This window comes from Capricornis sumatraensis, chromosome 6, assembly GCF_032405125.1.
Source record: "Capricornis sumatraensis isolate serow.1 chromosome 6, serow.2, whole genome shotgun sequence".
NCBI lineage: Eukaryota > Metazoa > Chordata > Mammalia > Artiodactyla > Bovidae > Capricornis > Capricornis sumatraensis.
The window spans coordinates 71978857-72003714 of record NC_091074.1 but is presented as its reverse complement, the minus strand read 5'-3'; the positions used below and the strand labels follow the sequence as shown (position 1 = coordinate 72003714).

The window sequence follows — 24858 nt, the reverse complement described above, 5'->3', positions numbered from 1 at the left end:
AATAATATTTTAGGAAGAAAACATTAAAGTCTGGTAATATCAGAAAATACAAATAGGATCATTTTGAGCAGTTCTGTCTATATAAACAGCAGTTACAAACAATGGATGTATATTAAAGAACAAAGTGTTTGGTCTGCACATAACTTAGAAAGGGGTAACATTTCTAACACTGACTTTGTAAGAAAACATGAAGGACATCTTATACTCAACAATGGTTAAAAGGAGGAAATCACTTTCTGAAGGATGCAGTGGGCAGAATGCCAAAGCCTTTGTTTTTAACCTGCTCTTTTTTTAACTTGCTCTTAACCGTGTTGGGATATGTTTACACTGCACGGGGTTTCCTGCAGAATCTAGCACCAATAGATGGATCAGATTTTGTCTTTGATCTGAGTCCTTTATGTCTTCAGTTTTGAGTGTATTGAGGTATGTTTTCTTTGGTTGCTGTTGTGACGAATGTGTAATAAAAAACTAATATTTACAACACTTAAACATTTTAGATTTCAGTGTCAACTCTTCACATAAAAAAATTAGAAACCTCTTAAGAAGCATGGGAAGGTTGTTACTTCCTCGCATCTGTCATGAAACTGTTTTCGATGCACAGCACAATTAGCCTGTTAGCACAGCTGTATGCTTTCTGGTCCAGAATCTTCCCTGTGTTCAGCGGGGAGGCCAAGCCCATGACTGCCATGTCCGCGGTTCTCCACGCTTCACAGTACTGATCCACAAGACGGACTCCGTGGGTGCTGGAGCCGTGCCAAACGACCTTCTGGGGCCTACGAAGGAAGTTTGTTGTGTTACTTTTTGAAATGACCCTTCTTTGTGGCATATCTTGGCGAGGAAATCAGCCTAAGTCTAGTGAGTTAAGTCAAACTCCTGAACTCTCCAGGGTCTGACCGCATATCACTTCTCCGTCTTTATCACTGTTTCCAACTTTCTGAACACACTACATTCCAACCATATCCAGTTTCTACATGCTCCGAAATCATACTCTGTACTTTTGTGAATTTGAAACTTTGATGAGTCCCCTTAGTCTGGAATGGCCTCACTTCCATTTTCAGCGACTCCTTGTCATCTTTCAAAGTCCATTAAATGCCCCGTCTTACAGGAAGCCTTCCTTCTCACTGCTAAGGAATGTTGACTGTTTCCTCTGTGCTCCCACCATCTTCTCTGTTTCATTTTCTAATGACAATATCATGTCTAGAATGGTAGCTAGTCTGTGTCTGTCTTCCCACAGACTATAAGCTTTGAAAAGGGAGGAGCTGTGTAGGTTTATTACTGTGCCTTCCAGGCCTGACATCAGGCCTGGCATACAGTAGACAACGAGGAAAGATTTACTGAGTTGTTGTATTCTTAAAAGCATACATAATTTTCAAAGAATTAGAATGCAACTCACAGGAAAGGGTTAAAGAATCACCAACAATAGCATTACTTACCACTAATTAAGCACCTACTGTATACTAGATATTCTCACACTTACCTTTTTATTCTCACAGCATTATTATGGTATGGATATGATTATTCTGCCCACTTGACAAGTGAGGCAATGGAAGCTCAGATAGTGGAAGGGCCTTACCCAAGGTCCCATACAAAGTCACTGGACCGAGGTCTCCTAACTTCAAGGCCAGGCTCTCTCCAAGGCCTCTGGCTGCCTCACTGGGGTTTTATCCTGGCAACATCTCAGAGGAGTAGCTGATAAGGGCACCCCATTGTTAGACTGTTTCCTAAAGCTGTCTATCATATGATAAACTTCAAAGGCTTCAGCCTCTACTTACCAGGAAGGATCTGTCATTACATCTCGGCCATCAAAGGAATATATTGGAACGTGTGTGTTGAACTGACCTCCATGGCCAGCAAAAATTGAGTCCCAATTATTAAAAAGTACTTGGCCCTGTGGAGACAAAAATGCTATATTAGAGTCATTATACAAACAGCTTGCAAGTATTTATCCATTCTTCAAAGCTCAGAAGAACTCTAATCCTATATCCTGGACAGAGTGAGAACTTGGAAATACTTTGGTTTGATTTTATAATCTATCCTTGGAACCCTTTCAGCTTTATGATCTTCTTTCTTGAGGTAATTTCTTTTACTATATGTGCATAATGTCTCTTCCCCATCAAAAGTGTGTTTTAGGTCTTTATTTTATTATTGCTATTTTAAACATTGTGTAATTATATGAAAGTGACACATAACATATAATTATATGTTAGTCACTCAGTTGTGTCTGATTCTTTGCGACCCCACAGTCAGTTCATGGACTTCTCCAGGCAAGAATACTGAAGTGGGTCGCCATTCCCTTCTCCAGGGATCTTCCTGACTAGGGGATCAAACTCTAGGTCTCCTACATCGCAGGAAGATACTTTACAATCTGAACTACCAAGGAAGCCTTTATAATTATATACTGAGCTTCAAATTTGTGCTAATATACAAATGGGTGAGGTTTCCTTGGTGTCTTAGATAGTAAAGAAACTGCCTGCAATGTGGGAGACCTGGGTTCAGTCTCTGGGTTGGGCATGGAAACCCACTCTAGTATTCTTGCTTACAGAATCCCCATGGACAGAGGAGCCTGCCAGGCTACGGTCCATGGGGTCACAAAGAGTTGGACATGACTAAGCGACTAAGCACAGTACAAGTGGATGATGTGGAGATGAATCTCTCACTCCTTTTCTTTTAGTTATTCATATTCTAAGAATACAAACAATCTGAGTGGGTGAAATGGTAGAACAGACCCTTGGAAGAGGGGATAGGAAGTGCTGTGTGTGGGGTCAGGATGAACTTGCCAGGCTCAAGCCTCCAGGTTGGGGTACAGGGATCACAGGGACCAAAGGGTCTCAAAGAACCTTTAAGATCTGGTTAGGAATCAGGACCCAGGATATGTGTGAACAGCAATGAGCTGCTCTTCTGTAGCCTTAAAGGAGTAGGCTATTTCCATTGTGTAATTGAAGGATGCAGTGAGGCCCTGCCTTGCCAGTGAACAAGGGCACAGAAATACCTGAGGGTAGCAAATCAGGGTGCAGGACAGAGTGGTTCTGATGCCACTCAGGCAGTTCTCTACAGAAGGCACCCTTGGGTGGAAACAAGAGCCCTGGACATGGGGATCAAGGAAACCAATTCCAGTTTACAGTTACTTTGAGTGAACTGTTTCTTCTGTAAGCCTCGGTTTCCTAACAAACTGAGAAAAGAATAACTCCCATTTTTATTGGAAGTATCTATTAGAACAGATATGAAGTGCTTTATAAACAAACAGAAAAGCTATATGAATGGAAGAGGTTATTACTATCCCTCCTGTTTGCTCCAAGGATCACAAACCATCTAAGCAGGAAGGGCTATTGCAAATATAAGGGAACTGAGGCCCAGAGAGGGAAGGTAACCCACCCAAAATCACACAACCAACCAGGGCTTCGAAATAGCACAGTTCTGAAGGTGTTAGGAGTGGCAACTGCCTTTAGTCCCTGTGGAGAACAGTACATCCAGGTGGTAACAGAAACCATATTTAGTTTTACCTTGAGGTTCACTATTGGAAGGCTATATCTCTCTGCTTTCCTTACAACTGTGGAGAGATCTTGCAAATGGGAGGATAAGAATGCTCGGTAGGTGGACAACAGTCCTGCAGCCCTGGCCTGCTGGAAGCACTGGAAATCAGCTCGAATGTCCCCAGAAAATGGCGTGTTCAGAGCAACCAAGTGTAGCTGCAAAAAGTGAGAGAAAAGACAGTGCAGTTGGAGAACTGATAGCAAACTCCAACTCCCATAACCATCACACGTTCCTAAGAAGATCGCCGACTTGCTGCATTGGAAGGCACGCTAGAGGTCACCTTATTCCACCTCTGTCTGACACTGGATTCCCAGCCCAGGTGTGACCATCTCCAGTGAAGGTGAGCCCAGGTCTCCCAAAGCAGTCTGGCTCAGTAATCCAAACTGCTCTAACTAGTAGACATTTCTTATGAAATGTATGAGAAAAACGAACTAAAGCACTTCAGAGATCTGAATTCAGCCTGCAGGCAGGCCATCTGTTGGAGACTTCTGGGTCTGCCCTTCATTGAGTTTCTAGGAGGTTTTTAAGCTGGCTTTGGTCCTAGATCTCAGAGGTGCATCAAACTATCTGCCTCCTGCCCTTTCTTCCACCTCCTGCGTAGGTCTGGGGGACCAGAGGAAAAAGGCCTTGGAAGGAGAAGGTCGTGACATTTATTATGAAGACTATTGGGATAGACTCTTAGAAACCAGGGATCCTACAATAATTCTAGCCTCACATTCCAGACTCTTGGTCAGTAGCCCAAATAAAAGCCATTCCATAATCTTCTTCCTCCACACTTTCTCTCCCCAAACCCAGCCTTCTTTCCCAGCCCTTTCTGCTGTAGCCTCTGAATTACATTTCATAATCAAGGAGCAGTCATCACCCTCCTCAACCGCATGTCCGAAGTAACTTTTATCTCACTCGCATAGAGCTGGGGAAGCACAGAGCTGGTGCAGGACGTGGGCCCAAGTCTCCAGGAAAGAAAAATATCTTAAACCCATCTTCCTCTTCTTATATGTCTGAACACCGTGGCACGTGAGGGAAGAGGCCCTACGGTCTCATCACCCTCCAGCCACTGTGCCTCTGGGGACTACACCCAAGGGCAGTCACAAGAGGCCTTGATGGAAAGAGCTTTCTTAGGGGACACCTAGGAAAGGGGCAGTGGGGAGAGGGGGCTTCCCTGCCACACCTCTGACCCCATCACGACCACTTCTTCCTCTTTAAGGAGATGCAGAGAAAGGTCTGGAACCATGGCTGCTTCTGAATGGTGGGATTGGGGGGTTTTGTGTTCTCATGTTGCTGCATCTTTAACTGCTGGAACATTTCTAGAATGAATAGCTATCATTTTTATGAAGACAATGACATTTCAACAATCAAATGCTAAAATAATTATTTTGTGGATATAGTTTTGTAAAATTATCAGTGATTATTTTCTTCTCCATTCTATTTGTTCATTGCCTAGACTTTCTAAAATGGATATGTATTACTTCAGAATTTATAATACACTATTTCAAAGCTTCTTGTAGCTACTGCCCTTTCTTCCCGCATAGCTAAGCTTTTTGAAGGTTTGCCTATACTTGCTTCTCTGTTTCCTCACCCCCCACCTACTCTACCACCACCTAGAATTTTGTTGGCGTCCCTCCATGCTACGGAAATGCTTTTCCCTAGTTTCTCAATTTGAACAACACCTTTTAGCTCTTTCCATGGGCCTCCTGGCAGCACCTGACACTGTTGGCTTCTACCGTGCTTGGCATTCTTTCCTCTCTGGCAATAGCTTCTCAGTTTCCTTCTCATACTTCTCCAGTCAGTGCATCTTATTTTTGCTCCTCACAATCCAGTCTCCCCTCACCGTATAGATTCTCTTTTAGGAATCCTTCCATCCCCAACACAACGGCCATGGCTTTACTGAAGACTCCCAAGTCTGCATTTCCAGACTAGACCCACTGCAGGGTTGCAGACTTTCTGATGCTGCTTCCTTCTGGGGGTCTCCACTCAGGTATCCTACGGGTACTGCAGACTCACTATGCCCCACAGGATCTCCTGCTGGGCAGAGGGCAGCACTACAGGAGATGTGTTCCCAGTGCCCGCCAAGTCCACGCCCTGTGCTCTGAAGAGTGTCCCCACAATACTTGCTAAAGAGTCGCCTTAGGCCATTCAACTTCATTCTCTTGGCTGCTCTCGATTTGGCTGGGAGGGAGTCTGAGCCATGTGGACTGCCTCTCCCAAGACTCTGAATTGAGCCAGGTGGTACTGGGCTCTGCAGCTGTAAGATCACGTAGCATTGGGGCCAGGATCAGTGCCATGGCAACCCTAAGCTGTGTGCAAGTTTTGCAGATGTAACCTATGTCTGTGTCCTGGGGTGGGGTAGAGAGGAGGCAGGAGGAAAGACCTTTGCAGAGGCTGGTCTGTAGAGATGGTGGAGCAGACTCAACAGGGACAAGAGTCCACAGGCCTTGTTGTATTTCCTGCAATTATCTAAACAAACTGCATACCAAGCACGGGGCCTGGCACATGGTAGACACACTTTCGGCATTTGTAGAGTAAACGCATGAATCGTACTTACTGCAGGTCTGTCGTAATTGACATTTGAAATAGATGTCAGTGAAAGTTGAGGCTGATGAGGCTGTACAGTAAAAAAAGAAAACAAACAGTCCTGAACATACATTCACTTTGTTCTTTTCTATATATTAAGGTACAAGTGCACTGTTTCTTAAAAACCTGTCTTAAACAGTTTTTCATGGTCTTTGGACCACATTTAACTGAAGAATTTCATGCATGAACAAAAAATGATCCTCAGAAAGGGAGCAATATTCTCAAGGCTTTTAGAAAAAGCACTGAACCAAAAAGCAGAATTCCCGTGTTTTATAAACAACTCATTCACTTCATAGAGCAAGGCACCCCTTCAGAGCCTCAGTTTCCTCACGTGCAAAGTGGGAATGATAGTACCTACCTGAAAGGGTAGCTGTAAGGTTAAAACATTGGACAATGCAAGTTGTTAATGTTTTAATTAGGTAAGGAAGTCTCAGCATCAAATATTAAAGGGTTCTTCTAGATTGCTTATGCCACCCATGTTTTCACAGATCAATAAACTGATGCCAAGAGAAGGGGAGTCCCTTGCCCAAGAGGATTCAGCTGTGACACAGGAATGGCAGGTCTCCAGCCTCTGGGTCCAGCTCCACCTACCATCCCTACCCACCCCACCCCCCCGCCCACCCTGCCGTCCAGTGTGAGAACGTTCTTTTGGCACTTGGTAATTTCTGGGCTTCTGCCAGATAGTGAACCTGGCAGGGCTGGCTGTCCAGAGTCAGAGAGCTTGATACTGGATGCCAAGGGGATTCAGTCAGTGCTGATGAATGAAGGAGCCAGAAGTAAGGCAGGGAGAGGACTCACATTGCTGGAAAGCGCAGGGGGAGGAGGGCTGTCATCTGGAATGGGAATCAGTTCTCCCAGCTTTAAGGAAAAGAAGATGTTGAAAATGAAACATCAACTGGAAACTGTTTGTGCATTTTCAAATCAGAAAATGGCATTTATAGGAGCAGACTGTGATTTTTAGAGGGTACTTAGACGCAGTCTGTTAAAAGGAGTTTAAGAATTACCTGTAATTTTTTCCAACCATCTTTGACCCGAATGAAAAACTCAGCGCTGTCCTTCAAGTAGATGAATGTCCCTTCTATGACCAAATGTGCTTTCTGTAACATGTCATCCATGTTGCTAAATGTTGTAACCTGTTAGGTAATTTTAAATACCAAACACCACAGTTACCATTAGAGCGATGGCACGATTTGAAAGCCCAGCCTCTTTGTAAAGTCAAATATGAGCCATCCCCTCACAGTCAATGAAAAGGTTATTGTGCCACAGAGAGATATATAATTTCATCAATAACCAAAGGACTTGCCTTTTGATCAAACAAAAACATTCATTACCTTGAAAAGTAAATCTCATTTACAATAAAAAAATTAAACAAAGAAGATAATATCCTGTGAGTCTGAAGGCATTTGAAAACTGTCAATGGAGCTGGCTCTGCTGGGTGTTGGTGTTGGGAAAATCACGGCTGGGTTTTGCTGCTTCCGTTCGCGTGAGTTGCTCCATGGCACAGACATTGTTACATGTGTTCCGTTAGCTCACGCTGCTCCTTACAGGGTTTCAGAAGTGTTTTCATTTGGATTCAGAAATATAAACAAGAGAGTGACTCTACCTAGGTCCTGAACCTTTTTTTCGGCCTGGCTGAGTAGTTCCAATAATAAATACATAGAAGAAAATAGGGGTCTATAATTTCTCTGTCTAGACAACTGCCAAAGGTTAGAAAATCACCTTGGCCTCTCTAGGCACAGACATAAAAGCAGGAAAAAATCTATCAAGAAGTATCAAGTCTCAAAGAAATATCAGACAAGGAAACTCCTATTTTTGTCTTCAACTGAGAAAGATGATAAAAACTTAATTTTTGCCTAGCTTTGAAGATAATGACTTTGTGCACTAAAATGACCCAGACATCCCTCAAAGGCACCAAATATCAAAATTTCATCAACTGTTGGACAGGTTTTCATCTGGCAGCCCAAATTTCCAGCTAAAATCTATCAAAGACCAATGTACATTGCTAGGACTCCTGACAGCCTAATGAGGCATTTGTCCCTCTTTCTGTGCATCACAATAGTCTCCGTGTGCCACACAGAGTAAGGCGGTCCACAGGGTAAGGAAGGTACAAGAGAGCTTCTTCGGTAAGATGGAGAATGATGCATTACCCAGGGGAAACGCGACCAGCACAGGGCCGCCTATAATGTTGTTTACACTCTTGTGCTTGTGTTTTTTGATGTAATACACTTGGCTCTTGTGGAACCTAAATCAGAAATGATTCTGTCATCTGTATCTTTTTACTAAGTCATCCAAATAGTATAATAAAGATCCTGTTTGTGGAATCATACCAATTCTGTTGTCATGGAGGCCCAACTCCAACAGAGAAATGTGTGCCAGCCCCTAAACACTGCAGCCACAGTTCTAAACAAACTCATCCAAAGCAGAAGGATGAAGACTCCCTGATGATAATACTGACCAGGTTCCTGGATCCGGGAAGCCCTGGTTGTCCTGGAGGGCCAGGTGGGCCTGGAAGGGCCACAGCTAAGATAAAACAGGAAAGAGAAGTTATAGAAAAGCACACTGTCTGCAAAATGCCTCTGATGTTAGCCGATTACTGAGAGAGTGTTCACCACCTTACTCACAATGTTTGCAACTGCAAACGTTGCACCTTGTAACCCAATCTTAGGAGCTCTGTGCCCAGCTTATGACTCAGCCACATTTGGCTGGCTTAGGGGAGAGCTGAGATTCTTAACTGTAGCCCTGAATGAAGTCATGCCTGAGACTTTCCAGATTTTAAGTGAATACATTTCTTTTGTTTCTGCTGTTTGTATAAGTCAGTCTGAGTTGAGCTTTCTGTCACTTGCATCCCCAAATGCCCTGATTCATACAACTTACTTGTCCCAAGAAACAAACAGGTAATTACTGAACAGAGGAAGAAGACTCAGAAAAAAGAAAAGGTGCCAAGCTACAGGAGGGCAGGGTAGGGCAGTGACAGGGCCCTTGCCTTCCAGCCAGAAGACTGAAGACCGTGGTTTGTCGATTCTCAGCTGTGTGAGCTTGGGGAAGTAATAAGCTCTCTGAACCCCAGCTTCATCAGTAAAATATAAACAGATATTTCTTCTTCACTAGCCTATGTTGAGAATTGAGAAAAATACAAACTAGGAATGTGCTTGGCAAACTGTATAGTATCCAACCAGAGATTCTTAGCTTTTGAAAAGTCAAAGTGCCCTTAAAAATCAGGTCAAGGCCCTCTCCCCTAGGATAGAGATACACATACACACAGACACACACACACATACTTTTCTACTTAGAATGTTAGTGGGATGATAGCTCTCTGAGGCACATCCTTGAAATTCCTAGGAGTTTATGGTTCCCAAATGAATAGCCCTTACTTTAGGCAAACACAAATATCATCACAGCTATTTTGTTGTTCTCTTTCTATCTTTCTAACCTCCTGTCTCCCCTCAAAATCTACAAAACTCTTGGCAGGGTTAAGGGTATTTGTACAAGTCCCAGTAAAACTTGGGGCTTCCCAGGTGGTGCTAGTGGTAAAGAACCCACTTGCCAATGCAGAAGTAAGAGATGCAGGTTCAGTTCATCCCTGGGTCGGGAAGATCCCTTGGAGGAGGGCATAGCAATCCACTCCAGTATTCTTGCCTGGAGAATCCCCATGGACAGGAAAGTCTGGCAGCTTACAGTCCATGGGGTTGCAAAGTCAGACACAACTGAAGCGACTTAATACAGCACAGTAAAACTACTGCATGAGATTTTTCAGGTTGTATACATAAGCCTGCAGTTCTGACATAGGACCTGAACATTCACACACAGGTGGTGAATGTCTCTAGTGGAAAGAGGGTCTGAGGACTTGGGTTTGGACCCCAGCCATGCCTCTTCATAGCATCTGTGACCTTGAGTTAGTCTCTTAACCTCTCTGAGCTTTGATGCCTTCATCCATAAAATGAGTTTTATAATCTTATCCATTTCATCTTCCTCCTGGGGTTGCTGTGAAGATGAAATGGGATAATGGATATGGGAGTGTTTTGTAAACTGCGAACCATCATATACTGTGTGAAGGGTAGTTCTTCCCAATGGAGCAAGGAGTCCTGGGGCCCCCAGTTTAGGGCTACTGTGGACAACAGAGTCTCTGCATCCTGTACTCACCCTGCAATGTCCCTCCACCTCTTGCAATTCCCTTCTATCCCTCAAGGCTGTATGGGCACCTATGGGACCAGCATCCCTACCTGCTCCTGAGAGCTTCCCCTTCACCTCTATGGCCATTCAGGTCCAGGAGGAGCTGCCATGTTCTCATGTGGTCCCACCTCCTGGCCACAGGTGACTGGTCCAAGTTGGGCACCTGGCCCAGGACAGGTCAGTCAGAATCTGTCCCCAGAACATCCCTATGCCAAGGCTTTTCAAATGAAAACTGAGAAAGAAGGCCAAGATTTGTGGATGACAGTGGAAGCTGTAGGTTGTTGGTATTTCCCACCATGCAGAGGATGTGGTCTGTGGTGAAGAAGCATGAAGCTGCGCTCAGAGAGAAGCTTAGCTACAGACAGCCACAGATGGAGAATCCTCACAGGGACTGAATCCCTGGCTCTGGCTATATCTGAAGTCTCACTGTGTGCCGGCCCCTCCCACACACTGATTGTTCACCCTCCTTCACACGCAGTGAGCTTCCCTGCTACTTGAACTAGCTTGAGTTCCATTTCTGTCACTTGCCCAAAGTCATTTCCTGTGTAAAGTCCTCCCAGATGCCCCAGCCACTGTAGGTCTCTTCCCAGGTGTGCTTCTGCCACACCTGGCTCACGCTGACCCAAACAATAAAAAATGAGGTATTCATGCTATTACTGCCACTATGGAGAATGTAGGCGTCAGAGTTACTCTGACCTGGGTCCTGATCTGGGTCCTAATCTGGTGCCATTTATTGGCTATGTGACCTTAGAAAGGTTCCTAAACATCTCTGGGCCTCACTTTCCTCATCTATAAAATGGGGGTGCTAATAGTTTCCTTGAAAGACTTTGTAGGAATCCATAAAACAATGTAGGAGAGTGACTAGCAGATGGCCTGGCACTTGGTAAGTATTCAATAAACGGAGATTGTCTTCTATTTCACACATTTTTCATTTGAGGAAGTGAGGTACCAAGGGGTAAAAAAATTTTTTACATAGAGGATTAGAATCAATACTGGTCCTCAAGTCCCTTAAGGCCCAGGCATTGACAAAGCAGCCAAGAAGTTCACATCCACACACGAAAAGATGTCCAACATTATCAGTCTTTAGGGAAATGCAAATCAAAACCATGATGAGATATTATTTCACAAGAATGGATGATGGCTAGAATAAAAAAGATATAATAATAACAAATGATGACAACAAGGAGAAATTGTAACCTTTGTACACTGCTAGTGGGAAAGCAAAATATAGTCACTTTTAAAAAACAGTCTGGCAGTTCCTCCAAGGGTTAAATATAGAGTAATCACATATATTGGGGGTTCCCTAGTGGCTCAGATGGTAAAGCGTCTGCTTGCAATGCGGGAGACCCGGGTTCGATCCCTGAGTAGGGAAGATCCCCTGAAGAAGGAAATGGCAACCGACTCCAGTACTCTTGCCTAGAAAATCTCATAGATGGAGGAGCCTGGTGGGCTACAGTCCATGGGGTCGCAAAGAGTCGGACATGACTGAGCGACTTCACCTTCACCTTCCATCACATATATGACCCAGCATTTCTACCCCTAGGTATAAGCCCAAGAGAACTGAAGAACATATGTTCACACAAAAACCTGTATAAAAATGTTCACTGCAGCACTACACAAAATAGCCAAAAAAGTGGAAACAACTCAAATGTCCATGACCTGATGAATGAACAAACAAAATGATACATGGGACACTTGGGGGAACTCTGAAAACATTATGGTAAATGAAAGAAGCCAAAGGCCACATGCTGTGTGACTCCACTGATACGAAATATCTAGAATAGGCAAATGCATAGAGACGGAAAGTAGCTCAGTGGTTTCCAAGACCAGGACAAGATCAAGGTTTGAGAAGAGGAGTGACTACTAATCGGTACAGGATTTCTATCTGAGGTGATGAAAATGTCCTGGGAGAGGCGAAGGCTGCACAACCTTGTGAATATATTAAAAACAATTCAGTTGTCCACTTCAGTGAGTGAATTCTTTGGCATGCAAATGATATCTCAGTTTAAAACAAAAGAGAAGAACGAAGGCTCAATCCACCAAACAGCCTCTGTCAGACAGTGTGGCTCTGACATGCCACCCAGAAGTGGTGACTCACAGTACTGACCTGCTCCTAGGATAGCTGGAGGTCCTGGTGGTCCCGGGGGTCCTGGTGGCCCAGGGGAACCAGGTCTCCCAAAGCCAGGTGGCCCAGGCAGGCCAGGATCACCTGGGGGTCCCTGGGGCCCCACAACGGCTTCCCCCTTCTGGCCCTGTCAGGTGCATGGTAACAGAAGAGAGAAAGCACTATTAGTCACTAGAAGTCTGGTTTTGTTGTCAGGACATTGGTAAGAAGTCAGCAAACTCCCGCTATTGTTATCTTCGTCCTCAAGCCTGGGCACAAGCCAGGTGGTGGAAGACTTAACGAGCGGCGGCCTAGTTGTTATGTTGAATGACAGGAGAGAAGCCCAGGAAGCCCTGGACTTACAAGGTCCACTAGAGGTCATCTAGTTCAGCCTTGGCATTTCACAGACGGAGAAACAGAGGCCCAGAGAAGGGTAGGGCTTGGCCAAGGTCTCAGGGCAAATTGGCAGCAGAGCTTGGAGGAGAATCCTGGCCTCCTGGCTTGCTTTGTCTTGCTCATGGCGAGTTCCAGGCCCCTGAGGGTCAATGATCTCGTCATAATCTCATTGGAGACATAAACTGAATTTCTTTCCTGTGACCTGGAAAAGCTTCTCATCCCAAGAAGACCAAGCTGACTTAGGGGCTCCTTGTTTGATGGAATTCCAGAAGAATCAAATAGCCACTCTAAAAATATCTTCCTCACCTTTGCTTCTGCCTTGATTATCTGATGTGTCTACCATTAACAACTCTTTGCATTGAGTGACTTTTCCACCACTGGTGTGAATAAGGCAATGCAGTGGGTGACACAGAAGCTACCTGCATGCACATGGCCTTGGCCAGTTCCCTTTCCTCTGTGGCCTCAGCCAGGCTCCCCACCAGTTAGCAAGTATCGGGGAGAGAGGCTGACACCCAAGGCCTGCCTCTAGCCTGTGACTGGCCCTTGCTTCCAGCTGCCTAGTCACACTGGGAGGCTTCCAGGAACTCCAGGATTCAGTGAGGAAAGGGACTTGGAGGGGTCACTACTCACCACCAGACCTGGGCTTCCCGGCAGGCCTGGCGGTCCTGACACGGAGAAGCCAGAGAAGCCACTGTTAGAGTCTCCTTTTTCTCCTTTGAGTCCCCTGTCTCCATTCTCCCCCTGGAAGATCATTCAGAGAACATTCAGAAAGAGTCAGATGAGCCAATCTCTGACACAAGCCTGAGAACTTGGAAACACAGCCCACAAGTTCAGAAAAGCTCACCTTCAAGCTGTTCAGAAAGTGCCTCAGGTAAGCTGGATCCACAGGAGGGCCTGAAAAAGAAATACTTTCTAAAATTTGCAATCGGTCTCAGAAATTCAAACACCAAAGAGTCTAGGAACATGCTGAGTGCCTAGTCGAAATGACCTCATACTGGTTTAGCTGGTAGAGGGGACACAGCTTGGATATGAGCCCCAGTCCAGGCTCTGTGACCCTGTGGGATCTTAAGCTCTTCCCTGGTCCTCTCTGGGGCTCGGTCTGCATATGAAGCTGGAATGATGGGAACTTCTGGTTTCTCCTGACAATGTTCCATCTTGAACATGCATCACCCATGACTGGGTCTCTCTGGAATTTCATGGAGCTTGCAGGCAGGGTGGTATTGTAATTAGCCTCACTTACTGGCTCTGTTGGCTTTCTCGAGAACAAAAATAAAGGACAATAGCCAGAACAAGAGTGGGGATACCTGGTGGTCCCTGGGGCCCCTGGTCGCCTTTTTCTCCTTTTGAGCCGGGAAGGCCCCAGGATCCTTTTTCTCCTTTAACACCTGCCACCAAATACACACATATTAAAAAAAAAAAAAGATAGTGGAAAAACACCTTCATTCTATATAAGACATTTTTGAGACAGGTTTTGAAATAGAGCCTCTTAAGTCCAATCAACACACAAAAGCTTATTGAGGGTATAAAATCCTTTGCTGTAGGACGGAGAGGCAGAGGGAGACGCAGCAGACACCATTCCTGACCTTGGGAAGCTCTCAGGGAGACAGACACAGTCAGGGGAGCACCAGGCAGGATGGAATAAGAACCATCATCAAGGTGCCAGCAGTGCATCATGGGAGCACAGCAGAGGCTACAGTGAGCTCTCTTGGATGGCCTCATGCACATGGACTGAGACTCAACACCAAGTCAAGCACTTAGTCCCATATCACCTAGGCCTGGGCAACACAGCGGTGTAAGGGGAAGGGAGGAATGTCCCAGGAGTGCCGCAGAGGACAGTTAAGGGTGGCAAGTATTTCACTCACAGTTGGAAGAATGCCAACAGTACCATATCTCACTTCCCAGAGGACTTATGAGAAGCACGTTTCTGCAGAATCAGCCTTAGAGCCTTCCCTTCTTCCCCAGCTCTTTATCTTGAAGACAGGCTCAGAGGGAGCCTCTTGGGAGTGCAGAGCTTGGAAATGGAGGCAGTGCCCTTTCCCAACCTGGATAAGCGGGTGGACACTAGAGCTTTGAACTCCTAGTTCCTGAGAGAGACTGACCAATGTGTACCCATACACAGGGGATCCGACAAAACAAATCCAGCTCCACCTGCTCCTCCCCAAGGTCAACTTGGTACCAGAGGAAGTGAGAACCTTGAATTGGATCTGAACAAGAAGTCTGAGAACATCCTGGATTTTGTAACCAAGTGTGACCAAAAACCCGTGACACTAGATACCATCAGGGAGACGGCCACCTGGCAGGCCAGGGGTGACAGAGCTGAGCCAGAGGTCAGTATCAGCGGAAACAAATGGGCCTTTCCCTGTTTAAACTGCAAGTGTCCAGACTTCTCAATGAAAACAGGCACACATGGTGTGACAGTGTATGGGGACAGAGGACCACAGTCACTGCTCGCCTGCAGCTCCTGTCTCCGGGCCTACCTCCTGTCTGATGACTGGTAGATAAGCTCCCACCAGCTGCAAACATGCTAAAGTTTAAGAATCGCTCAGAGCCAGCGCGTCTCACAACACACTGTGTGTGTATACACCTCAGAGGGAGTTTGTGAAAATGCAGCTTCTGACCGAGCAGGTCTGTGATGAGGCCCAAGGGTCTACATTCCTAACAAGCTCCAGGAGTGCTGATGCTGCTGGTCCAGGAACGCTCTCATGCAAAGGCCTTCTGAGCTGCCAGGGCCTCCCTGCGTTAGCTCTTGGTATACTGCACTGTAATGACTTTTTAAATGGTCTCACCCAGCAGAGTCTAAGGGCCTGGGTGGCAAGAAGAGCAAGGGATCCATCTGTTTCAGCCCAGTGAATGGGACAGCACCAGTCGAGGAGAAGCTATCAGTGGATGCATTATGAACAAACTAACACACGAATGGAAAAATGGAGTGCTGGCTACTAGCCAGGAGGCTTAGACAAGATGCATAAAATAGGCAGCTGGGTGACACAAGCAAACAGAGGTGCCCATGGTTCAACTACCACCCCTCCCACAGTGCAGTCAGACTTTTCAGAGCACCTAGTTTATGCCCAGAACTGGGCAAACAGAAACCACTTCTGCAGAGATAGGAGGGTCAGGAAACATTCCAGAGAAACAGGAGTGTGTACCATGAAAAGTGATGAGTTCTGAATTTCCAGAATATGTGGTACCAACCTAGAGAGAGAGAGAGAAAGCCAAGGTCATACACTGTAAACCCTGTTCTGGTTTTTGTATGCGCAGGGAGCTAGTCCCCTGTCCCAGGGGCAAGGGCCAAGGTCATGGATTTAGGCCTGCCCTGGATATTGGAGCTCCCAAAAGCCCTGAGTTCCCCAGTGCCCCTCAATGCAAAGCATCTCAGGTCTTCAACTGGCAGGTGTAGGGGTCGGGGGCGGTGCATCATGTAGCTGAGCCAAGGTGAGATCTATGGGAGGAAAAACTCTGCAAAGGGAAAGATAAGTCATGGCAATGTTGGTCTGGCCAACCATGAGCATTCTTGGCCTCCTTTCTGATCAGTTAGGACTGACTCATATGAGAGGTCGAGCGATGGTAAGTGATGTACTCAAGTCATGAACCTGGGCCAGTCCTTAGATTGCTACTATGTGTAATCAAAGATGAGCACCCAGAGCAGGAGTTGATGGTGGTAATTAATAAAGAGGTGTTATCATTAGATTGGGGAACTCCTCGACTTCCCATTAAGTGCCAGGGGTCTGCAGTCCAAGCTGTTCAAGATAATATTCCTTCGCAGTTCATCCCGTTTCCTGCATTTCTTTCTTTTTCTTTAATAACAGAGCTATCTGCCACCTTCCTTTTATAAGCCCACCTCCAGCTTTTTCCCAGTTAATATGTGAATCAAAATGATCCCTCTGATCCCAGATCCTCCCACACTTTTGGTTTGGAGGGTCACAAGCTGCTCAGGTGTCACCAAGAGAAGATATGGGAAAGGGACAGTAATCTTCCAGTTAAGGACAAAGGCAGCAGTGCCAAGCAGGTATCTGACAGCTGTGCTGATGAAGTTCCTCCACTCCAGGAGAGAGCTGTTAATTGTTACGGTATTAGAAAGGGGATGAAATGAGAAGAAGCCCGTGAAATGCTGGATGTGAGAGGAATCATTTCTTATTCAACTGTCCATTTTGAGAGCTGGTCAAGAAACCCACACTCAAGCCTGCATGGTGTCCAGCCAGGCAACATGAAATCAAAATCAAATGCTCTTAGCTCATCTCTGGCTTTTTTAAAGTAACATCATGAGCCCCAGTGGCCATGGTCATTGCAAAGGATCCTGGCATCAGTTCACTTCAGTTCAGTCGCTCAGTCGTGTCCGACTCTTTGCAACCCCATGAATCGCAGCACACCAGGCCTCCCTGTCCATCACCAAACTCCCGGAGTTCACTCTGATTCACGTCCATCGAGTCAGTGATGCCATCCAGCCATCTCATCCTCTGTCGTCCCCTTCTCCTCCTGCCCCCAATCCCTCCCAGCATCAGAGTCTTTTCCTATGAGTCAACTCTTCGCATGAGGTGGCCAAAGTACTGGAGTTTCAGCTTTAGCATTATTCCTTCCAAAGAAATCCCAGGGTTGATCTCCTTCAGAAAGGACTGGTTGGATCTCCTTGCAGTCCAAGGGACTCTCAAGAGTCTTCTCCAACAGCACAGTTCAAAAGCATCAATTCTTCGGCACTCAGCCTTCTTCACAGTCCAACTCTCACATCCATAGGTCACAGCAATTGCAGTAGCATTATACAATACTCTTGAGTTTTCCAAGTTCTGTCCCACAGTCAGTCCATTTGAAGCCTGATATCATGTTTGTTGGGAGGGGCTTTGGGCACCAACTCATAGAGAGACCTTGCCTCTCTAGGCTATGATTCCATGTCTATGGTGGGAGGCAGCCATCTCTCAGATCACCTTACACAGGTAGGTCCCTATACAGGTGGGTCCCATCCTCTGCCTTCAAGACCAGAGTTCCCAGGCACTGGGTTGCAGAATTGATTGTTTCAAAGTTTAGACGTGGACAGATGTCTGGGCAAACACTCCGTCAAACTGTGTCATTTTAAAGCCCTTGACCCAAGTCTCATCACCACCCCTACAGACATCAATTAAGAACCCGCTTCAAAGAACCTTTCTAAATTGTAATTTGCAGGCTCCCGAGAGCAGAGGCCACGCCTGTCTAGTTCACCGCTGCAGTTCAGGGGCCTCACGTGTACTTGGCATTCGTAAATCTTTGATAAATCCTTGCTGAGTGAACGATTATGTTCAGTGACTAATGCCTGTGCATGGGGAGAGGCCCACCCTCCCTGCATTTCCCACAAAAACTAGACCCTCCTCACATGGGTGAGGCCTCAGGGACAGGGCACTGACCAGTGAGGTGAACAGGCATGTGCCTGACCCCTTGGGGTACCAAGGGGTGCCAGGGGACCTGAGTGATGGCCCAGCTGTGTCCTTCCTGTGACCTTAGACAAGTTGGTGAGTTTGTCTGAGTCACAGTTTGTTTTGTCATTACAAAGGGGGAGAGGAAGTCCCTCCTCTCGGTGCTGTGTACTGTGCAGAAACATGATAGTTAGGAAAGCATAGTTATAGATTTTAGCCTGAAGCTCCCAATGTGAAGATCACTAGTCAGAATTGCCTTTTTATTCTCATCTATGTTTTAAAGTATCTATTTCCCCCTTTTTTATACTGCTCCAAGCAGGAAGCTAACATGTCCACGTGAAGATAACAAAAGACACTGCCTTTTGGCTGCAAAGAACAATTGTCCACATGTGTGCCCTTAGAAGCCCTAATATGATTCAGAGCCACCTACTCACTTGAAGACATCAGAGAGAACACTGACAGAGTGGCTCAAAATAAAAACTAAAAACTTATCTTCTCTAAGTTGCTTTCTATGCCAAAGCCTGCTCTGTAAGGCCATGACTGTTCACTACTTACTGGTGTTTTGCAGTGTGGCCGGACTGGAATTGGGAAGACAGCCTGTTGGAAATGAGAATGAGAAGGGATTGAGGACACCCGACTCCAGCTTAGGCCAGTAGGGGACCATTTCCCGCTTTCCCAGGAGGTCTCTCTCCCTTCCCACCCCAACTTACTCCTTTGATGTTAATCACAGCTCCCGGTGGTCCTGGGGGGCCTGGAGGGCCAGGTAGGCCAGGTGGACCCTGAAGGGGGGCAAGAAAGGCCATTTCTGAGTTCGGGTTGTTGTAAGTACAGAGGCAGCTGCAAGGTACTTCCCCAGGGTTTGGAGACGAGGAAAGGAGGGTCTTCTAAAGCCGACTAACTCCTCCCACGGGTAGGCCAGCCTCTTCTGGAAGCATGTCTACCTCTGTGTCCTCACTGCGTCTTCACAACAGCAGAGCAAGTATCGCTGCTGGCTTACAATTGGGAAAACAAGGGCCAGAGAGGGGAAGTGACCTGCTAAAGGCCACGCAGCAATTCACAGAAGAATGGAGACTGGAAGCCAGATTCTGACCCCCAGAGCAGTGCTCAGCGGATACAAAGCCCACCACCTCTACCCACGTATCCCTCATATGGAGGGAGTGGTGGGGTGGGGCCTTGCTGGGATACGGTGCCTGAAAGGGCCCCTCATAAAGGTAACGATAAACATCAACTCCTGTTAGATGGCAGAGTCCACAGCAGAGCCAGGTCAGCCTGGCCATGACACCTTGCAATGTTTTCTCTGCCAATCCTGGAGCCCAAGCTGCACCTGAAGCAGACGTGGGGGAGTGGGAGGCTCTGACCGTAGGTGAGAGGCACCCGGCTCATGCGGAGGCTCCACGTGATCACTAGACTGGCTGCTGTACCTGCAGCCCCAAGGGCTTGGTGGGTGAGTCAGTGCCCAGTGATTCAACACCACCTCATTTCTGCAATTCTGGGCATACAAAATTGGAGACCACTTCTGGAGACCAATTGGAGGCCTCCTGGAGACCAGGAGGTGCAGACAGAATCAACAACATACTTTAAGCATCACTTGCATGTAGCAAATGGGGGGGCCTCCAGCGGGTGACTGACTTCTACAGGCCCTACTTTCCTTTTGTGTAAAACAAGGACTCCACAGAGTGTCTCTCAGGAGAGCTATTATCAAGACTGAGATCTTGTCCTCAAAAGGACCAATAAACACTGGCTTCCTTATCGCAGATGTGGGACACTGCGGATGTTCCAGGGCCTGTCATCTTGTGAGGCTCTGCGTACGCAGCTGACTGAGCTTCTGTGTTTTCTTAAGAATGCTCACCAGCCCCATCCCACCTACACCAGTGACTTGTGAAACCCCCAGGAATGTGTAATCCAGGAAAGACATGCTATAACCCGAGTCAGAAGACCTGGGATTTGAAACCAGACTTCTTGAGGATTCTCAGATCATGTTCTCCCACCCTCCTCTGGGTCTGGATGAGGAAGCTTATGCTCCACTAAGGTGGATTTGGTGCAGGACCTCCTGAGAATGAGCCTGAGGACAGGGCTGGGCTGCGGATCTTTGGAAGTGGCAGCTGAGGAAGAACACTCCTGAGCATTCTGTCTGCTCACTTGGACCTGGCCCCCGACCAATCCTCCTCCTGACACTGTCCCTGGGGCCGCGTTCCTGGGTATTGTGGGGCTGGGCCTCTGGTGTGGCACTCACCGGGATCATGACCCCTCCATCTCCTTTGGCGCCTTTGAGGCCATTCAGTCCTGGGCGACCCTGAAACCAATGAGAGAGGCCTTAGTAAACCCACAGGCCAGCCTGGCCCACATGTCCTCCTTCTACCTGCAGTCTGAGGAACTCAGATACCTACAGGTCGTCCAGGGAGGCCAAATTCTCCTTTGTGTCCTGGTGGTCCTTTGGGTCCCTGGAGGCAAAGTAAATGCCAGATTAGAAAGAGAAAAATACTGTATAATGTCACTTATATGTGGAATCTAAAAAAGCCAAAATAGTAAAAAAAAAAAAAGCAGTGTAAAAAGGCGGTTACAGGGCAGGAGGGTGGGGGAGCAGGAGAGGTCTGGCTTAAGGTACAAACGTGCAACAAGTACAGCTAAGTCCTGGAGAGCTAACAACGCACAGTGCAGGGAGTACAACGTTGGATTATAATCCTCAGACTTGCTAGGAGTCTAGATCTTTATTCCAGCCACAAAAAGAAATGATAATTATGTGATGTGAGAGAGCTGCTATCTCTACAATGGCGATCATATTACAATATATAAATGTATCAAATCACCATGCACACTTTAAATGTACACAGTGCTGTAGGTCACCTATGTTTCAATTAAAAAAGAAACAAATAAGATTTTAAAATTTAAAAAAAAATTAAAAAAATATAAAAAAATAATCTGAATGATTAAAAAAAAAAAAGATATATCTAGAAGCTAAAAAAAGAAAAAGAAACAAATAGAAACTAAAAGGCCAGGGAGATGGGAGGTGTCCAGCCTGCCTTTGTGGGCATTGGTGACAATGAACTGCTGCTAGGAGGATGGAGGACAAAAACCTACGAGGATCCACCTGCCTGGCTCCTTGGCCGCTGGTCTCTCTGAGTTCAGCTGGACCCACTTGCTCCATCCCTCCTACAGACTCTACCCCATCGCAGACACGGGACCCAACCCTCTCAGCCAGTCAGGAATAACAAGGAAACAAGAGGTCAGGAGCCCCAGGCCTCAGCTCTCCGGGAGTTGTGTGCTGGGCCAGCTCAGAACGTGGACCTTTGCCTTCAGTATTATGTCCCAGGGCTCTCCATATCCCCTGCTGGAATAATGCAGCCCAGACCCACTCCTCACGTCAGCCCAGTCCAATAATATGCTCCAGGATTTGGTTCCTGCCTTGCTCCCACCTGTCCCTAAGGACCAGAGTCTTGGCCTGGCATCCCAGTTCTCCAGACGAGCCCCGCCCATGGACCCCATTCCAGTGCTGGCTTTCTGTGTCCCCTTGCTCCCAGAGACACTACTTCATGCCTTCCAGTGCCTGGGATGCATACAATCCATGATCTCCTCCTAGAACAAGCTCTATGTCCAGTGGACAACTCTTTTTTTTGAAGCTACTTCTTGTCCTGTCTCCCAGGGGAATGATTGGTTTAACCCTGGAACCTATCAAGCCACTTCTTTCTGCTCTAATAACATGTTCATACATGCCCTGAAAAAATGGCAAATAGACTGTGTTGAGACAAGATATGTATGCAAAGTTGTGTACAACTCTTTGCAACCCGATGGACTATAGCCCACCAGGTTCCTCTGTCCATGGGATTCTCCAGGCAAGAATACTGGAGTGGGTTGCCAGAGGATCTTCCTGACCCAAGGATGGAATGCAAGTCTCCTATGTCTCTTGCATTGGCAGGTGGGTTCTTTACCACTAGCACCATTTGGGAAGCCCTAGTAAGTGGTTAACCAGTGGTTAACACAAAACTCTCCCAGTCTGCCCTAGCCTGCAGCTAGGACCAAGGATGCCTTTCCAGGGCATCCATTCTGCCTGACTTAAGGGGCAAACTTCCAGATATTCAAGCTGGATTTAGAAAAGGCAGAGGAACCAGAGATCAAATTGCCAACATCCGCTGGATCATCGAAAAAGCAAGAGAGTTCCAGAAAAACATCTACTTCTGCTTTATTGACTATGCCAAAGCCTTTGACTGTGTGGACCACAACGAACTGTGGAAAATTCTGAAAGAGATGAGAATACCAGACTACATTACCTGCCTCCTGAGAAATCTATATGCAGGTCAGGAAGCAACAGTTAGAACTGGACATAGAACAAGAGATTGGTTCCAAATCGGGAAAGGAGTATGTCAAGGCTGTATATTGTCACCCTGCTTATTTAGCTTATATGCAGAATACATCATGTGAAATGACAGGCTGGATGAAGCACAAGCTGGAATCAAGATTGCTGGGAGAAATATCAATAACCTCAGATATGCAGAATACACCACCCATATGGCAGAAAGTGAAGAGGAACTAAAGAACCTCTTGATAAAAGTGAAAAAGGAGAGTGAAAAAGTTGTCTTAAAACTCTAACATTCAGAAAACTAAGATCATGGCATCCTGTCCCATCACTTCATGGCAAATAGATGGGGAAACAATGGGAAAAGTGACAGACTTTATTTTCTGAAAGTCAGAGAAAGAAGAGGACTTGTCTGAGGTCATACAGCAAATGAGCAGCAGATCTAAGACCAGAAGCCAAAAGGCCCAGGTTGCCTGGGCAACGGTAATCTATAGCTGGCAAGACCCATGGTACAACTGTGGGGCTCACCACCATCTGCTTTTCCACTTCCTTCTGGACACTCAGCTAGACCAAGGTCCCCCACCACCCACCCCACTGCCTCCTGCGTCAGTGGAGGCCAGAGGTGGAACTCATCATCTTCCATGGTCTGTCCCCTCCCCAAGCTTGGCCTGCCAACTGAAAGATGGCCAGTGTGAATCTGAATCCACCAGACAGTGAAGTCACAGGACATAAGCACCATGGGCTCCCATGTCACTGCTTGGAGGGGAGACACCCAACCGGCAACCACCACAGTGCTAAGCCACAACTATGCTAAACCACTGAGATTTTATTTAATCGCAGTCAGCCTACCCTTGATAAATTAATACACACACGCATTGCCATATCATTTTTATTTTCACAACTCAATTTAGTTGAGCCAAAGTACAATAAATGCTTCAAACCCCAGTTTAGGGGCAACATGCTCTGGCTTACCATTGGTCCTGGGGCTCCATGCTCTCCAGGTTCACCCTAAAACAGGGAGACAAAGACCTGTCACTCAGATGAACATGGTCAGCAGCAGAAACAAAGATGGGATTTGAAGCAGACATGTGCTTTCAGGGTCTGGTGGAATAATTACCTTTTGGCCCCTCAGCCTTTCCAGAGGAACATCCCCCGTCAGGATGGCACCTGGCTCTCCCTTCTCACCCTGTAATTCAAAGAACCTTTCGATGAAGCTGGGCCTCACCTCGTCACCTTATCCACAAGCTCGCTGCCATTTCTTTGGCCTTCAAACTGCCTCTCCACCCCCCCTGCCCTGACATGACCTCTTGCTGGAATATTGCACAGCCTCCTAAGGGGTTAAATATCGTCTACTCTGTTGCCTCCATGTACTCCAGTTACTGTCTGAAAGCACAGGTTGGGGTCCTGCAAGCCCCTCCAAGGCTCCTGCTGCTGCTTGCTCAGCATCCCCACCTTAATTCTCCAGGAACCTCAATCCTCAAGGTCCACCCCACCTCCGGCTGTATGCTCCCCACTGAGAACCTCTGGCTCCTAACATCAATATATTTGGTGGCTTGTGTTCTCGCCTAAAATCCCTATTCTTGTTAAAACATCTAAAATTGGGAAAGCCATGAGAGCATGATCAGTGGAGGCTTCTCTCAACACAGGGGTCCTGAGTCTTGGAATTTTGCCTCTAAGCTCCAGGCTCCTGTACAAATACTCACCTGAACAGGCAAAGTTATCTCAGTTGCTGGGACGTAGGGGAGATGGGGAGACTGGTGGCTGGGACACAGAATTCTGCCCCCAATCCTGCACTCTGCAGGGCTACCTACCATCCCAGGAGGCTTTCAAGAAGATAAATGTCCAGAGAAAGGCCAGGGAGAGGAGCCATTCAAGGCTCTGGCTCCGAACTTCAATGCTGGCCCCTGAAGAGCTGGGCTGGACCACACGAAAATCTCCCTTCAATAGGGCTGGAAGCAGCCAGGGCAGTGGTGCCAAAGCAATCTGAGCAGCCTCTCCTCTCTGTCCCCCATGCCCACACTTGATATTTGGATCTTACCACTCAACTGGTGAGGAAAAGCGGTCCTGAGCATGCCAGCAGCAAGAAGAAGCAAGCACAAACGCATTAGAGGTAAAGCCAGAGAAAGTGCATTTGCCGCAGGGGTCAGAGCAGAGCTGTCTGGGTGTTCTTCCCAGTTTTCAGAGTGGCAGGGGATTGGGGCAGGGACGGCAAGTAGGTCCTTCTTGATCCACCTGACCTTGCCACATGGAAAACAGAGTGTTTAAGGCAAGAGCTGATCTGATTTGACCAGGCTTCTCGCAAGCCAGAGCTTCCCTGGCCCCACACCCTCTCTGCAGGCCCAAGGCAGCAAAAGGCACCCCAAGACAAGGTCTCATGTAGCGTTAAACTCAGACCGAGCACCCTGAACCCTCCGCCCCCT

The 24858-nt window shown here is 46.9% G+C and overlaps 1 protein-coding gene across 1 annotated transcript in view; it reads right to left on the bottom strand.

Annotated features, from left to right (window-relative positions):
- Positions 1 to 559: 559 nt before the first annotated feature.
- COL15A1 (collagen type XV alpha 1 chain) overlaps positions 560 to 24858 on the bottom strand; it is a 100868-nt gene continuing 76569 nt past the window's right edge. The window contains exons 24-41 of the mRNA XM_068974449.1: positions 23556 to 23624; positions 23411 to 23446; positions 20535 to 20588; positions 20381 to 20440; positions 18858 to 18926; positions 18703 to 18744; positions 15916 to 15961; positions 14077 to 14157; positions 13617 to 13666; positions 13403 to 13513; positions 12380 to 12524; positions 8558 to 8622; positions 7107 to 7235; positions 6901 to 6960; positions 6074 to 6133; positions 3501 to 3686; positions 1773 to 1888; positions 560 to 773 (exon numbers count right to left, since the gene is read on the bottom strand). Of these exons, the coding sequence (XP_068830550.1) occupies positions 560 to 773; positions 1773 to 1888; positions 3501 to 3686; positions 6074 to 6133; positions 6901 to 6960; positions 7107 to 7235; positions 8558 to 8622; positions 12380 to 12524; positions 13403 to 13513; positions 13617 to 13666; positions 14077 to 14157; positions 15916 to 15961; positions 18703 to 18744; positions 18858 to 18926; positions 20381 to 20440; positions 20535 to 20588; positions 23411 to 23446; positions 23556 to 23624 (1593 nt within the window). The remainder of the gene's footprint in view (positions 774 to 1772; positions 1889 to 3500; positions 3687 to 6073; positions 6134 to 6900; positions 6961 to 7106; positions 7236 to 8557; positions 8623 to 12379; positions 12525 to 13402; positions 13514 to 13616; positions 13667 to 14076; positions 14158 to 15915; positions 15962 to 18702; positions 18745 to 18857; positions 18927 to 20380; positions 20441 to 20534; positions 20589 to 23410; positions 23447 to 23555; positions 23625 to 24858) is intronic.